General features: G+C 41.1%; 1 protein-coding gene across 1 annotated transcript in view; it reads left to right on the top strand.

Annotated features, from left to right (window-relative positions):
• EIF2AK4 (eukaryotic translation initiation factor 2 alpha kinase 4) overlaps positions 1 to 16,189 on the top strand; it is a 41,774-nt gene that overhangs the window by 1,415 nt on the left and 24,170 nt on the right. Inside the window, exons 2-13 of the mRNA XM_083449732.1 lie at positions 2,389 to 2,504; positions 3,099 to 3,201; positions 5,310 to 5,483; positions 6,111 to 6,191; positions 6,953 to 7,101; positions 8,159 to 8,274; positions 9,359 to 9,516; positions 10,505 to 11,040; positions 11,804 to 11,907; positions 13,189 to 13,346; positions 13,486 to 13,904; positions 15,018 to 15,087. Of these exons, the coding sequence (XP_083305858.1) occupies positions 2,389 to 2,504; positions 3,099 to 3,201; positions 5,310 to 5,483; positions 6,111 to 6,191; positions 6,953 to 7,101; positions 8,159 to 8,274; positions 9,359 to 9,516; positions 10,505 to 11,040; positions 11,804 to 11,907; positions 13,189 to 13,346; positions 13,486 to 13,904; positions 15,018 to 15,087 (2,184 nt within the window). The remainder of the gene's footprint in view (positions 1 to 2,388; positions 2,505 to 3,098; positions 3,202 to 5,309; positions 5,484 to 6,110; positions 6,192 to 6,952; positions 7,102 to 8,158; positions 8,275 to 9,358; positions 9,517 to 10,504; positions 11,041 to 11,803; positions 11,908 to 13,188; positions 13,347 to 13,485; positions 13,905 to 15,017; positions 15,088 to 16,189) is intronic.

The raw sequence follows: 16,189 nt of genomic DNA, 5'->3' as shown, positions 1-16,189 counted from the left end.
TGTTAAGCAAACAGGTCTAGTGTGCACAGCCTGAGATACCTCAAAATATGGTTATTATTAGCCATCATTTGCTTTCTCCCCAAGTGAGCAGTGATATAATAAGTATCCAAGGGAATTGTCATTTTCTGTTCCTCCCAAGTGCCCCTGTTAAACTGTGAAGCATCTTGTATGTACTAAAGTGAACACTAATAATTTCTCTTGTGTGCTGTTATAATTAGAAGGGTTATTATTCATGCTGGTTTCCCCAAAGACTATGTTCCCAACCCCATGACATTTGTGTGTGACACTTGAAACACGTGTTTTTTAACATAATCTGCTCATGCTTTTCCTTGAATGCAAAAGCCCAAGTTATTAAACTACTATTACATGTGTATGTCAGGAAACCATATTCCATCCCACAAATGGCATAGTTTCCCCCACCGAAGTTCTCCCAAAATGAAGTTAAACTTTGGGAGTCTTGTTTGAAAACAGTGGTTATCTATTTTAAAACATTTTTACAGGGTTTGTTGCAGTTTAATGTATCTAGGAAACAGAATTCAGAGCTTTTCAGATAGGAGCAGAATTAATTCTTGATGACTAGGGATACTGAGGAGAAGGTTTAGCCTGCACCGCAGTGTTCTCCTCTTGCTGCTTCCATGCATATCAGTGTTTTTTGTTTTTAAGAGTAAATATAAAAAAGGTAAAGGTACCCCTGCCCGTACGGGCCAGTCTTGACAGACTCTAGGGTTGTGCGCCCATCTCACTCAAGAGGCCGGGGGCCAGCGCTGTCCGGAGACACATCCGGGTCACGTGGTCAGCGTGACATCGCTGCTCTGGCGAGCCAGAGCCGCACACGGAAACGCCGTTTACCTTTCCGCTAGTAAAGCGGTCCCTATTTATCTACTTGCACCCGGGAGTGCTTTCGAACTGCTAGGTTGGCAGGCGCTGGGACCGAACAACGGGAGCGCATCCCGCCGCGGGGATTTGAACCGCCGACCTTTCGATCGGCAAGCCCTAGGCGCTGAGGCTTTTACCCACAGCGCCACCCGCGTCCCTAAGAGTAAATATAGAGAGGTGTAATTAGGGGCAATGTTGCAGTGAAGGCACCCTCCCCCCCCCCCCCGGGTAGCCTGACTCTCTCACTGACTATGGGTTTCTGCAGGGGTGCACTGAGAGAGATGACTTGCTCTATACGCTTCTATACCCTGCTTGTTATAGTCACAGACATTTTGCTAGTTAAACATAATTTGCTGCTTTCTTTGGCATTTGACTTTGAGTGTATCTGTACCTGTAGTACCCGGCTTAGTCCACAAATCCGTTAAGATATTTCCAGAGCGATAGCTGTGTTAATTTCTTGTAGCAGAAACTATCAAAGAGTCTTGTGGCACCTTAAAATTTATTATGGCATAAACATTTGGATTATGAAGTGTCCCAACCTTTTTTTCTGCTGAAATGACTCTTGTATGAGTACAGGGTAGTTTGTTGGTAAGGAAGCCAGTTGCGCTGTGACTAAAAATATTATATCTGAGCTGATGCAGTAGTGGACGGAGAGAATGCAAGACTGGGGAGCGAGAGCAGTAAACACAATCCTATACAAGTCAATAATAAGGTCAAGGACTCCCTTGCTCTTCTATAATGTGACCACATAATATCGAGAGTACAGTGGTACCTCAGTTTTTGAACGTAACCTGTTCCGGAAGACCATTTGGCTTCCGAAACGTTCGAAAACCAAGGCGCAAAGGGCCGTCTGCAGTTTCCATTGAGAAAATTGAAAAACGTGCAGCGGAAGCTGTTCAAAAACCGAGACTCGTTTGAAAATGGAAGTGCTCAATTCTTCTGGGTTTCATACATATATCTGTGGTTGGCAGCTAATTTTTAACTGGTCATAATTTGCATTGAACAAAGGCTGAAGAGCTAACAACAAAGGCACTGCTTTCTGACCCATCCATCTTGGATAAAATAGCTCTTTAACTCCATCCTTTTTGGAGCGGAGGCATTAGCAGAGCCCTTCCTTTATTACATACTTTTTAAAAGGAGGGCTTTGTCAAATTCTCTATTGTTGTTCACGCTGAGGAAGAAGGAGTTAAAGCTCTACCTATGTCTCTGGGTCAAACTACACACAAAGGACAATTAGATGGACAAATGCTGGTAGGAAAATAGTTGAACAGCCTGATCCACTGTCTTTTCCTAATTTCAGCCTCCTGTGGTTGGTTTTCAGGCATATCTGTCTGTCATGCACAGTTTATCTCTCTGCTTGTGTTGAAGAAAGCCGTGGAGGTTGCTTAACAAGACAGTATCTCTGCTGGGAGCCAGACACAAAGCCCCTGAAGGCTTCAATGAGCTCCCAGGCTGCCAGCTGCTTTCCTCTAATGTAGTTAATTCTTCTTATATCTTTTAAAATTGTTTCAGGTACAGCAGCCTCCAGAAATCAAACTAGTTTTGCGCCCTCAGGGCTTGACTGGTGACCGTGAAGTCTATGCCAAAGTTGACTTGTGGGTCCAGTGTCCCCAAACTTACCCTGATACGTAAGTAAATAGCAAATCTATTCTATACTTCCCTAAGTAAGAATAATAATACACCTGTCCAGTTTTTGTCATTTAATTAGGCATACTGAAATAAGATGTCTGTGTGAGTTGCATTTCTGTAAATTTATTCAAAACATGTTTCTGAGTGTGTGGAATAACTGAAGTAGTGCTTCATACTGCCGACTCCCAAATCAAAGAGACTGATACTGATATTACAACATCAAACGGAATAGTTTCTCTTTTATTAGGATTCACAGTCAATTCCTTCTAAAATCCCATCCTGTGTCCTCTCTGAGTTGTTTCCTGCCATGCATATTTAGAAATTTAGCATGCACAGGTTACAAACATGATGGAATTCATATTAGTCTTTTTAGAAGATGTGTGTTGTGTGTCTTTACCATAGAATGCTGGTCAGTTTTTGTAATTTGACAAGATTTCTTGTGAGCCAGCTGCTTATAAAAACAGGGTGAATAAAAACTATACACTTTTGAAGTACTGCTTATTTGGATGATGTGCTGTGAATGCTAGCATATAACTGCCCAAGGATCTGCAAATCTCAAGTCTTGTCTCTGGTTACTCTTTCCCCTCTTCTAGGGTTCCAGAAATTGAGCTTCAAAATGCAAAGGGGTTGTCAAATGAAAACATTAACTTGTTAAAATCCAGACTAGAGGAATTGGCAAAAGAACGTTGCGGAGAGGTGAGCGTGTTGATCTTGTCCTTGATACTGAGCGACATTGTCACTATAGCAAATTTTGTGTGTGTACCTTTAGTGCTATTATGTTTGGTACTGTGTTCTTCTAACCATTTTGACGGTACCCACCGCATTGCAGGGTTTGTGCCTAGCTAGGTGTAGGGGAGGCCATATCAAGACTTGGCCTAGCACAATAAAGCTCATTTGACAATGTCATTTGAGATGGTCATGATTAATAGAAAGTGACCCTATTGAAAGTTGACAGAAATGTCTGTTAGAAGCAAAAGTGAATGACGTCATTCCCAGGCACCCCATGAATTGAGTTATTTCAGTTCATAAATCACACAATAGCATATTCATAATAACTGATTTAGAGTCGGGGGATATATCTGTATTGAATGAGGTTAGGTTAATCCCATGACTTAATTTAAAACAAATCGAACCCATTATGTGGAGTTTGTCTTTAGATGGTTAGCCAACAACAGTGGAACTTAATCTCAGTGTGAAAGTAGACGTGCTTAGTTCTCCACTGTTTGTAAAGTTAAGCTTGAGAAAGTTGAGGGACGTGAAGCAGAGCCTTTTCTGGCCATGACAATAATACTGTTGCACTATCTTCCCAGAGGACCTGTTTGTACTGCTTGGCATTTCAACTTTTATATTGCTCTCAATCGGATGCTTTGTAGGTTGGTGGGGCTTGTTATATTAGTATTATTATATTAAAGTATTAAAGGTGTTAATGGAAAAAAAGGATATGAATGTATAGTATAAATTGTCGCAAAATATTAACAGTGTTTGGATATTGTTACTAGAAGTACTTCATAGCTGTATGAAACATACAAATGATACTAGCTTCCCTCATATCAAGACAGGAGAAGAAAAAGTTTTGGGAGTTTTTTGCTACTTCACATAGCATCTCCATCCTACTTTTTTACTACGCAATATAAAAATCAAAAGATTAGCACAAATAGGAACAGATCTGTTTGCAAGCAACTGCTTTAATATTGCTACAGATAGCATGTCGGAGGAAGCCTTTCCTGTTAGCAGCCATCTGGATTGTATCTATTTTGATAAATTAGAAAATCCAATTTTATTGCTAGAGGAAATGAGCATTGTACCATTGTTACTTTTCAGAACTAAGCAGAAGCCTTGCTAACCGCCCTAGTCCATCCGAATGTTTTCAGCCAGTCAGAACTAGAGTCATATGCATATCATACATTTAAAGCACATGGCTTTCCCCAAAGAATCCTGGGAACTGTAGTTTGTTAAGGAGGCTGGGAATTGTAGTTCTGTGAGAGTGACACTAGAGTTACCATGGTCCTTTGAGTGTGCCTTGAGTGGTGTGGTTGTGACCAAATGCAATTTCCTACAGTTACAAATACAGATTTGGCCTTGAGAAGGATAATGATATTTTAATTGCTACAACAGTTGCAATTTAGAGTATATTATCGTTTACAGAAAAGAATGTTGATAATCACCTGGTACGTGGAAAATCTTGATTATCTATTCAGAATACTTCTAATTCTATACTTAGATGAAGATGAATGCATGTTCAGATCTTATTCATGAGGTAGACTGCATAATTTTAAAGAATTCAATTAGTGTGATTGGGAATTAAATTCTTCTCTTCGCTGATATGATTAGTGTTTATAATGTCATCTTTAATTGTCACCATTCTGACAGAATATCATTAATAAAGTTCCACATACATTATCTAATGATTAACATGAATGTCAAATACTGATTGATGATCAGATTAAAAAGGGAGGAAAAAATAGATGTGGCTTTTCCCCCTATAACTATGCTCTAAAACACACTGCTTTTTTACCAGCACATATAAATGTAATACTAAATTGGTTTCATGCATGGCTGTTTTTAGTGGCAAGTAATGCACTCAGCAGAAGCGGTTTGGATTTTCAGAAATAAAATACATGCAAAAAAAGATGAGTGGTTGTGCATTGGCTTTTATTTTGCTATGTTTGGCAGAGATTTACTGGCTCTGGCATTGAGCTCCACTGAAGTCACTGGTACTTGCTCACACATAATTGCAAATAGGATTAGAACAGGCTGCGAACAGTTTGCTAAAATCAGATTTTGCATTTGCCTTTCCTCTCCAGGTGATGATATTTGAATTAGCAGATTACGTACAATCATTTCTCAGTGAATACAATAAGCCACCTTTAAAATCTTTCCATGAAGAAATGCTAAAGAATCAGCAAAAAGAACAAGAAAGGCTCGCTCTGGAAGAAGAGCGGCGAATCCAAGACCTTAGGAGGAAAGAAGAGCAGATGGTGAGAGCATGAAATTTAAGATTTCTGCCCCGCCCCACCCATTTCATATGAGCATTCAATCAGCTGGAATCTCCGGTTGTGAACTATTAAAATCGTTTTTGTATCTGAAAACAGTGGGATGAAGATTGCACATCTCGTTTAGTGAGTCCCTTTTAAAAAATATATATGCTTTTGTTGTGTTTCCAGAACAGCAACCCCCTTACTTCATGCTGTTTTTGAATCCACCAAGATTTGAAAATGGGAGAGATAGATGGTAGTGGGCCCTGTTTGTTTTCAAAATAAGTCATGGCCTATTGTGCCTGCAGATCAAGCCCATGTGGTCATCCGCATTCCTCTTTGCTGATGTAAGGAAGTTAAACTTTAGGTGACCTTTTGAACGTCATCAATGATTTTGACCCAGTACTATTATTTGCAGTATATCTGTAGTAGCCTGTCTTTAACACGTAGACTTGAAACTAAGTTTAGTTAAGAAGCTCTGTTTTGGTGACAAGTTTTTCCTTGCATTCTCTCTTGGCAGAGCCATATTTATACTGTTTAAGGGTGTCTGCTTCAGCAGATAAGTTTTCTCAATAAACTCTTACTGAAGCAAGATTACAGAAAATTTCATTGCAGTAATGTTTATTTCAGCAACGTGAAATTCTTGATGAGATTCAGAGAAGGGAAGAAGAAAAGAGAGAAGAAAGAAAAAGGAAAGAAATAGCAAAACAGGTATTTTCAACATTCTCCTTTTGTAATGCCAAGTTACTAGAAGTGGTTGTATCATGCTTTTGTAACTATTGGACAAATTGCTTTGAAACTTCTATGTCTACAATCTCATTTTGGAGCCTGCAAACACAGAAATAAAGAGTTCTCCATACCAGAAGCAGGTGGACAGTGAGATTTCAAAGTTATGAAGACATAATTATTCCCTATCCCCATGTGACAGAGGCATAGTGTGTATCAGGGTTGAGGCAGAAAAGCAATGCTGTTTGTAGTCCCTATTGGGTTGCCATCGGTGGCTTAATATATACTATTTAGTCAAGTAGATTTTGTGCGGGGTGGATTCTGTATCCATCTATCCATTGCTTAAAGTCCCCAAATGCTTCTAGCATGGGTTGCTTTCACCCTTGGATGTTATACAATAGTGTTACTTCTGTTATTCCCTCTGGTGTTGCTGCCGTTGTTGTTTATTTATCACCTTCCACGTATGTCCCAAGGCGGTGTACAAAATATACAGGCATCACCCTTCTTGTGCATTCAAAGAACGCACGACCGTGCATGCACACATCACTGTGAACCTGGAAGTGCATGTTATTGATCATGACGTTAGGAGTAATACTGCAGAAGAAACAATACTGAATCTTTAAGGAGATGCTGACCAACCCCTTCTCCAGAAAACCTGAAGTGGAGGTTCACAAGTGCTTTGTATGTTTAGGTATTTAAAGGATAGGGGTACAATGAAGATATCCCCTGTGTTTCTGTGTTTCCAGGAGCGTTTGGAAAGTGCTGCTTTGACAAACCAGGAAATTTCTGTCAGTCGAGATATCACAGGGAACAAAGTAACGTCCAGTTTAAATGGAGGTGTTACAGAACATGGCGGGAACAATAAATACCGTGCAAATTCCACAGGGCGTTCCAAGTATGTATAGCTGTCCTTCTGAATGGAATGGGAGTGTTTCCGTGAAAATGTGTGCGCTTGCACCCCATTACACAATGTACAAGCACACATACAAAGTTATCAGCCTCTAGTTGTGCAGATTGATTTGTAGGCAGGCATACTGTACTTACGCATAGTACTAACAATCTTACAACTTTCCTTGGGGGTGTAAAGTCATTATTTGCTTTACAAATAGAGCAAGTGCATTTGAACTTCTATCGGGTATGTTTCTGTGGAGTACTAGGGGCCATGTCCCTGCTTGCTTTCCACCTTGTCAAACCCTCCCCCTTCCCAACTCACTAACCCCATTCCCAATCCACCTCATGCCACTGCTGCAGCCAAGTGGGATGAATAGTTGGTTTGGCAGGAGGATTAGCATGGGGAAGAGGCCCAGAGAGGTGGCCAGCCTGGAGATCATCTGCTGCTGCCATATCCAGGCTGACTGTTAATTCTAATAGGCAGTGGTGGATTACTAGGCTAGCTGGCTGCCACAACTGGGCACCTTCCTCATTTCTGTGCCGTTCGTCCTGCCACTTTTCATGGTACGTTGTGGTGGCCTATCAAACCAGTTGGCCACTGCTTCTGGGCATCTTCCTGCCGTGTCTCTCATCACACCGTAGTCCACAGTGTCATCTGTCGACCATGCAAACGGCTGTATGGTGACAGATGAATACAAATGGACACACAGCACATCAAGCACATCAATTACCATGCTGTAATTTTTAAAATAAGGTTTTCCTTTTAAGATGGAGGAGTGCAGGTTTATCAAAGAGGTTTGCAGGATTCATGCCCTTCCTGGCGGAATATAAAATTGGAGTCACAGTGACTGGCACTCTAACCACAGGCATTTGCTGTGGCTTTTCTGAACATTTTAAATAGCAACAATTGAAAATGCCACTGAACCTAATGCTGTTGAAAATGCATGAACTTGCTGCTAAGACTGTTCACTTGTAGTAGTACTTGGGGCCGCTGAATTAAATTGCTTTTCTTGAGCATATATGAGCACCTCAAAACATAATTGTGTTTGATTGCTTTGTAGGAGGGAGCGTCAGCATTCGGCATGCAGCAGTGAAGAATCTCCGGGAACTTCTGAAATTCTGAATTTCAATGCCAGTAGTATTGGTCTACTCAGGGTACACAAAGGAAAGTGCATAGGTAAATGGAAGAACTGTCATGCATTGAGAACCTTTGGTGCGTTTTTTCTATATAGAAATGAGGGAGCAATGAAAGCTGTATTGGGTTCGTTCACTGGCAATACGGAGTAGAAGCTGTTCAACTATGTGAAACAGCCTGTTAATATTAGAGTTAAATGGTTTTAGTTGATTTTTTGAAAAAACCAGCTAAAACTTTAATTGTGATTTAATTAATAAGGACACACATTTGCTTTACTTTTGAAGTAATTTTGACTCTAGTGAGTTGCTATGATAGGCAATGATGCAAATACAGTCAAACCTCAGTTGTCTAACGTAACCCGTTCCGGAAGCCCATCTGGCTTCCAAAATGTTCGGCAACTGAGGCGTGGCTTCTGATTGGTTGCAGGAGCTTCCTGCACTCAAGCGGAAGCCGCTTTGGACGTTCGGCTTCCGAAAAATGTTCGAAAACTGAAGCATTTACTTCCAGGTTTTCGGCGTTCAGGAGCCAAAACGGAAGTGTTCGGGAGCCTAGGTTTGACTGTACTAAGGTGCAATTTAAGAAACTTCCACTTACGTTAAAGATCACTTCTCTAGCACACTTGCTCACATGGGGAATATATGTGCCAAGGATCCAAGGAAAGGAATGAATGCAGGAAAAAGCTATTTATGCAGCCAGTGCTTTGCTGCTGCTGAAGAGACAAACCACATTTTAAACTGAATAGTGGCTTGTCCCTCTTGCAATTAGAAACATTGGCAGTAATGGCCAGCAAAGCCTAGTGGCAACTCTGTGGCTTGCCTGTGTGGCCTTCTTTTCCTTTTTTGACAGTGAAGATTTAAGATTTCTCACTCCAAGATTTTTATGAACCTTTGCCCCAAATGCAGCACCCAAATTCTACCAGTTTGGTAGAATTGTTGAAAGCCATACAAATGTTGAGCAAACCTCCTTTTGTGTGGGTTTTAACTATTTGAAGGAATGTTGAAAGGATGTCTTGGCCAACATAGAGGTTTACAGGAGTAGCTCATTATAATGACCTTTGTTAATCTGTAAGCATCTGCTTCAAAAGCTGAAGCATCCACATACAAGCCTTTCGTATTTCTCTGTGCAGACAAGGATGAGCAGCTTGGTAAATCAGTCTACAATGGTTTGGAGTTGTGCACTGGCAACTTCGTCCTGGTCCACGAGTGGGTACTTCAGTGGCAAAAGAAAATGGGGAAATTTCTCACAAGTCAAGAACAGGAAAAGGTTGAAAAATGCAAAAAGCAGGTAATCGCCCATTTGTGTGTGTTGCTCTGCCTTGTGCTCATGTGGGCACTTCTTAATACTGAAATTGTAGTGGATCATTGAGAAGCTGAAACAACCTCATTTAAAATGATGTTATATTGTTCGGCTTCTTGAGCACTTATGTAGAAGCCTGCATCAATCGTTTTTGGAAAGAATCCTAATAAAACACGAGAGGAATGTCTAGGGAGTCAAGAGAGTTTTTTTGCTAAGGGCTTTTAAAACCTGGAGGGATGTAGGTGTATATTTTGGCTTTTTGTGTTGGCTCAGTTTACCTGTAAGAGGTGCAGCCGTGTATGAAAATCTCCTTCATGATTCAAACTAAAAAGCACACACTTTTGGGGACATTTTACTACTCCAAACCAAATTTCAACATATCTCTGGGCAGTAAAATGACCCCCAAACAAATCCATGTGTGTGGGGTGCCTGCAGAAGGGCATGTAAATCTACTTCCTGGGATCAGTTTTTGTTTGTAAAACTCCACAAGGCGGCTGCTGCTGCTGCTTCTTATTAATCTGAATACTTGCCATTGGGTAGAACAAAAGGCACCCCAGTGGACAAAATCAATAAACTTTGGATTTTTTTTATTATTTTTTTTGTCCCAGGTTGTGGTTGTGGATTCAGAAAAAAGACCTTTGTATACAGGTACTTAAAACTGCTGCTCTGGGCCAGTTTTTACTGTAAAACTACTTTCCCTGGCCTGCTAAAATGGCTTAGACAAAAATAAAAATACCCCCGAATGCAAAATCATTTGGGATTTTTAACTTTTATTTTTGCCCCATTGGTAAGTGGCTGGAATTTGGGGTGTGGCTTATTCCTATATCTATCGGTGCCCTAGATGGACTTCATTGTAGGCTACTTCTGTGTCCACAGTGAAAAGTACATCTGGGACAGGATTTTGTCCACCATTGGGCATCAGGGTAAATGAGAGGTGATACAAATGTGAGTCACTGGATTTGTTTCTTTTGAACAGATACAGGGAGCAGAATCGGAGTTCAGTTCTCTGATGAAGTTAAGCCACCCCAACATAGTCCGTTACCTGTCGATGGCCTTTAAAGAGCACAGTGACTCAATCGTGGTGGACATTTTGGTGGAACACATTGGTGGAGCCAGCCTTTCTACGTACTTGGACAAAGAGATCCCCCTTCCTATGGATCAGCTGCGTCATTACACAAACCAAGTTTTGTCTGCTCTTGACTACCTACACAGCAATTCAGTGGTGCACAAGGTTCTGAGTGCGTCCAGCGTTCTGGTGGATAGTGAAGGAAATATCAAACTGACAGACTACAGTATTTCCAAACGCTTGGCGGATATCTGCAAGGAGGATGTTTTTGAACAACCCAAAGTTCGATTTAGTGAGGATGCCTTGCCGAACAAGCCAGGGAAAAAAGGAGATGTTTGGCGGTTAGGGTTGATGCTGCTTTCCCTCAGCCAGGGACAAATGACTAAGGAATATCCAGTCACAATTCCAAATGATCTGCCTGCTGACTTTCAAGACTTTCTGAAAAAGTATGCGCCTATCTAATTATTATTTTTTACGCTTTGCCGTCAAATAAAAACATATACATTTAACAAGAATGCTTATGATTCAGCATAAATTGTGCTGAGGATTCATGGTACAGTCATGCCTTGGAAGTCAAACAGCTTAGTTCCTGAACGTTTTGGCTCCCGGACGCCGCAAACCCGGAAGTGACTGTTCCTGTTTGCGAACTATTTTTGGAAGCTGAACGTCCGACGGGGCTTCCGTGGCTTCTGATTGGCTGCAGGAGCTTCCTGCAGCCAATCAGAAGCCACACTTTGGTTTTGGCAGTGGAATGGACTTCTGGAACGGATTCCATTCGACTGCCAAGGTACGACTGTATTTTAAAGATAGAATCATAGAATTGTGGAGTTGGAAGGACCCCGAATCATAGATGAAAGATTACAAAGCAAAGGAACTATTTCAGGATCTGGGTTGGCAGTAGGAAACTCTTGCTACAGGGCTAGTTAGGCCTGCCAGGCCCTCATTTGGCCCATGAAATCATTCTCGCCAAGCCATGCTTCCTTGCCTTGCACCTGACATTGTTTATGGCATCAGGTGCAGGACCACTAAAGATGCATCTTCAAGGCCATGCGCGCAGCGCTTCTTAAGCTCTGGTGGTCAGCTGACTGTTGGCCCTTGCATGCCCAGTGCTCTGCAAAAATGGGTCACCAGTTATCTGACTTGGCATTGAGCAGCTTCCTATGTTCTTAAAACCATCGTTAAACATGCATTATTTTGAATTCCATTCAGGTGTGTTTGTTTGGAAGATAAAGAAAGGTGGAGCCCTCAGCAGCTATTGCAACACAGTTTTATAAACCCACCACAGGTAGTTGTGATGGAAGAAAGCCCAGAAGGTAAATAGTCAATCATATAAGATTTTTAAAAATTATTATTATTCCTTGATGGCAACTTTAAAATATTCCCAGAGGCAGAAAGTAAAGCCCTAGGAGTAAATAACTCATTAAACAAAACATATTGCATACATAGATAAGAATAAAAGCAAAATTGTTGAAATATATCAACCAACCTCCAACTTTAGTCTGCTGTTCCACATTGGCATCTAAGAAAGGAAGAATCCATGAAAGCTCATGCTATTTCAATGCAGTCATAGTCAGCCTTAAACTTAAATAAGACATTTTCTTTAAAAGACACAATAGGCAAGCATTTGAGCGCTGGAAGTAGCTAGAGTATAACACTGAAACAGATTTCAGTCATTTAATGGAATTTGGCTCCTGACTACATTATTTTCTTGAATGGGTTGTTATCCCACAGGGCTGCCCCATCCATGAGGCAGGCTGAGGCAGCTGCTTCAGACAGTGGAATCCAAGGGGCACTGCCTCCATGGGTGCGTGCCACCAGAGAAGCAAGACGTATTGACGGCTTCTGGGTTCTGACAAGATCTTGTGGACCTCTCGCAAGATCTTGCCAGAACCCAGAAGCTGCAGGTGCGCAGCTACATTAAGTGAGGCTGCAGTGGAGCGGATGGCACCTTCTTGTTTTGCCTCAGGTGATGAAACAGAATAGGCTGCTCCTGCTACCACTAGTGCTTTATCTTTTTGCCTGTGGGGATAATTTATTTCCTTCTTTCTTTCCTTCCTTCCTTCTTTCCTTCCTTCCTTCCTTCCATAATCAGCTTGAAAATATTGCCAGTCCATCGTCTTTCTGGGTAACTAAAGAAGGATACCTTGTTTTGAGCCTTGACTGTTGGAATGGCTTAGCCAGGTAGTGTTATCTATTGTTGGAGCTTCAATGCTTTTGTGTTAGATTGACAGGTTAGATCGACAGTAGTGGTGGTTGGCACCTGTCTGTCAACTGAGTTAAATTTAAACTGTAAACACAGCTGAGATGGCTATAAAATATAAATCTCCACATGGTCCTTAGCATTTCCTTTCATGAATTGGCTTCAACTTGCCTCTTATATTGTTTGAAGTGGTTTGAAACATCTGCCAATATGACTTGGCAATGACTGCTGCAGCAAACTCAGCACATGGAGAAGAATAGACCTGCATCTCAACAGAGGTTCTTAATGCATCACATTATGTATCATGCACACTCTTGATTGTCATCATTTAACATGAAATTGCTGATTTGTTCTTTCCTTCTAAGTGACTTTTTTGTTTTGTTTTTTGTTTCAGATTCAGCAGGAATAGATGATATTGAAACCGTTATCCCCTGCAGTCAGTATGCAAGCGATGTCTTTGTCACAGAAACACAGAAGCAATTTTCTCGTTATTACAATGAGTTTGAAGAGTTACAATTGCTTGGTAAAGGGGCCTTTGGAGCTGTCATCAAGGTACATACAGTACGCTGCGTCAGACAGATTTTGTTCCGTGGAGCGTGCAATTGGCTGATAAGGGGATGAGGAGTTTCCTGGAAGGAGCTTCTTTTATGATTTTGATTGAAACATCTGTCCTGTAATTTCCATTGGGCAGGTGCAGAACAAACTGGATGGCTGCTGTTACGCGGTAAAGCGAATTCACATCAATCCTACAAGCAAGCAGTTTCGAAGAATTAAAGGGGAAGTGACTTTGTTATCGCGCCTGAACCATGAGAACATTGTGCGCTATTACAACGCGTGGATAGAGAAGCACGAGAGGCCTTTGCTCAGTACTCAGACATCGGAAACCACGGAAGGGAAGAAAATCGCTGACAAACTGGTTCAGAATGGGAAAGGTGAAGCGGAGTCCATGGATGACATAGAAGCAAACGCCCCTCCTCCTGTTCTGACCAGTTCAGTGGAGTGGAGCACTTCATGTGAGAGATCATCAAGTGCCAGGTTCAGTGGAGGGGATCAGGAATCCAGTGATGATGACGAGGATGAAGATGGAGGTGTATTTGCACAGTCATTCTTGTGAGTAGGGGTGTAGGTTTCTTTCCTTTTTCCATTTACTGTCAGTAGATTGGGTCCTGAGCTGCCCTGCCAGGGATGGAAGGGCTTCTGTTTTGATTGATTGATTCTATTTCTATGCCGCTTTTTGTTCAGATAAATCCCAAAGCGGCTTACAAACAAAAGATTAAAATAAGATAATGGAACATCACGAATACATCATAAATCGTATAGAATACTTAACAAATCATCAGCAAAACAATCCCAAATAAAACAGTTACCATCTATGTAACACTGTTAACAAAACAACTAAATAATAAGCTAAACATCACAGCTACATAAAATATCATATTATAGGATTCACGAAGTACGACTGCATTCCTATCTATAAAACATTAGCAAAATAGGGTGAAGGGACAGCAATCCAGTGGAAACTCAGTGGTCCTCCCTCTAGTTAAGGACCAGGGAGACTTTTGCTGATTTCCCCTCAACCCTCTTGAACAGATTTACAGGGGTGTGTGGTGGGAAGAAGGAATCAGTAAAGATTACTTCATGTCTCCATCTCCCACTAGTGGGAGCATCCAGTGAGCAGAGTTCCACTCACAGGAATGCTAGATCCAAGCTAAGGTATCTGTCTTCATAGGGTTTGGATACTGACTTGATTTTCTTTTGATCTATTAGCATATCAGTCTATGAAATGCATTGGAAACCTCCTTAAAGTTAATCTGCACATGCATTTACACATCACGGTACTTAATCGCTCAGTACCTTATCACTTTAATGCTGTGCATCGGAATTCTGAACTGCCTCTCTTATAAAAGGTTGTGTTTTGAGGTGATGTGAAAGTTTTGTCTGTAATTTTTAATCTCTTGATGGGTATTTCTGCACATGCAATTTTTCATTTGAAGACATTTGAGTGATGGACATTCCCATGTTTACTGGTTTTGAAGGGGTTGGAATTAAGTGGGATTCCTCTTAATGTTGGAAGGGCACTCTGTTCCTGTGTCCGCTTGCCAAAGGCTCCCTCAGGATACATTTGATAAGCTTCTGAAGAAATTCAGGTATCCATAGAAGGTTGCTTGAAAAGCTCTGCTTTTCGAGGATTTTGATGTTCTCCTTTTTCATCTGTTGATTTAGGCCAGCAGCGGATTCTGAAAGTGATATCATTTTTGATCACGAAGATGACAACAGCAAAAATCCTATGGTGGTAAATACTGTAACTAAAAGTATCTTTCTGCGTCCTCTTACGAACAATTCTGATCTCTAATGTTATTCATCAGTTGCAGCCGTTCTGATACCAGCATCCAGTAATTTGTAATCTGTCACTTTGCATTAAAACCTGCATGCTATACATAATAAGCCAGGTTTAAATAGAGGCAGTCGATAAAGCTGTTGGGATTTTGTTACGTGAATCCCGCCCTTAAAAAACCCAAGATCAATATAACTATCTGCATAACTGACACAGGCAGCACAAAATCAGTCCAACACGGCATTAAAACATCCTAAAAATACTTACCCAAGGACTAAAGATACTGAAACATGATTTTTAAAAATCTTTAAATGTTTTCTTATAATGCCCAAAATGCATTAATATACCGTACTTTTCCATGTATAAGACTAGGGTGTGTGTTTTTTACTAAAAATAATGTTAAAAAGGGGAGGATAGTCTTATACACAGGGGCAATGTCCCCCCATTTTCTAAATTTTGAGTCCTCAAAAGTAGGGGGCGTCTTATATACGGAAAAATATGGTAGGTTCCAGGCAAGCCTCACTGGGGAGGGCATTCCATAACCAGTGTGTCACCACTAGTCACTCCCTAGTACCACCTATCCACCTTTTTATGTTGGGAGGACCTAAAGAAGGACTTCTGATGAAGATCTTAAAGTCTGAGCCAATATATCCTGGAAGAGGGGATCCTTCAGGCAACCTGGCCCCAAGACTGTTAAGACTTTAAAGTTTATTACCACCTCTTTGAATGGACTGGACTGGAAGCCCATGCAAATGATGAAACGTTGACATGATATGCTGGTATCTACTAGTCACCATTGATAATCTCTCCGGCCCATTTTTGCTGAACTGAAGTTTCCAGATTTTTTTTTTTAAATGTTCTAATAAAGTCAATGCTTTAGGGATAAAAACTGGCCAGCTTTAGAACTGTCTCAAAACACCCTTGCTTTGCATCCCTATGCAGTTGGGGCCCTACGCAAGAGCATTACTGACACTACTTCTTCTGGAGCGAAGTCAAATTCTTGTTCGGCTGTGAGAGCAGCAGCTGTGCCTTTTGAATTCTGGAATGTAGAGCTTTCCAA

Source organism: Podarcis tiliguerta (genome assembly GCF_965153285.1).
Source record: "Podarcis tiliguerta genome assembly, chromosome: 1".
In the NCBI taxonomy this organism is placed as follows: Eukaryota; Metazoa; Chordata; class Lepidosauria; order Squamata; family Lacertidae; genus Podarcis; species Podarcis tiliguerta.
This window is presented reverse-complemented; position numbering and strand designations above follow the sequence as displayed.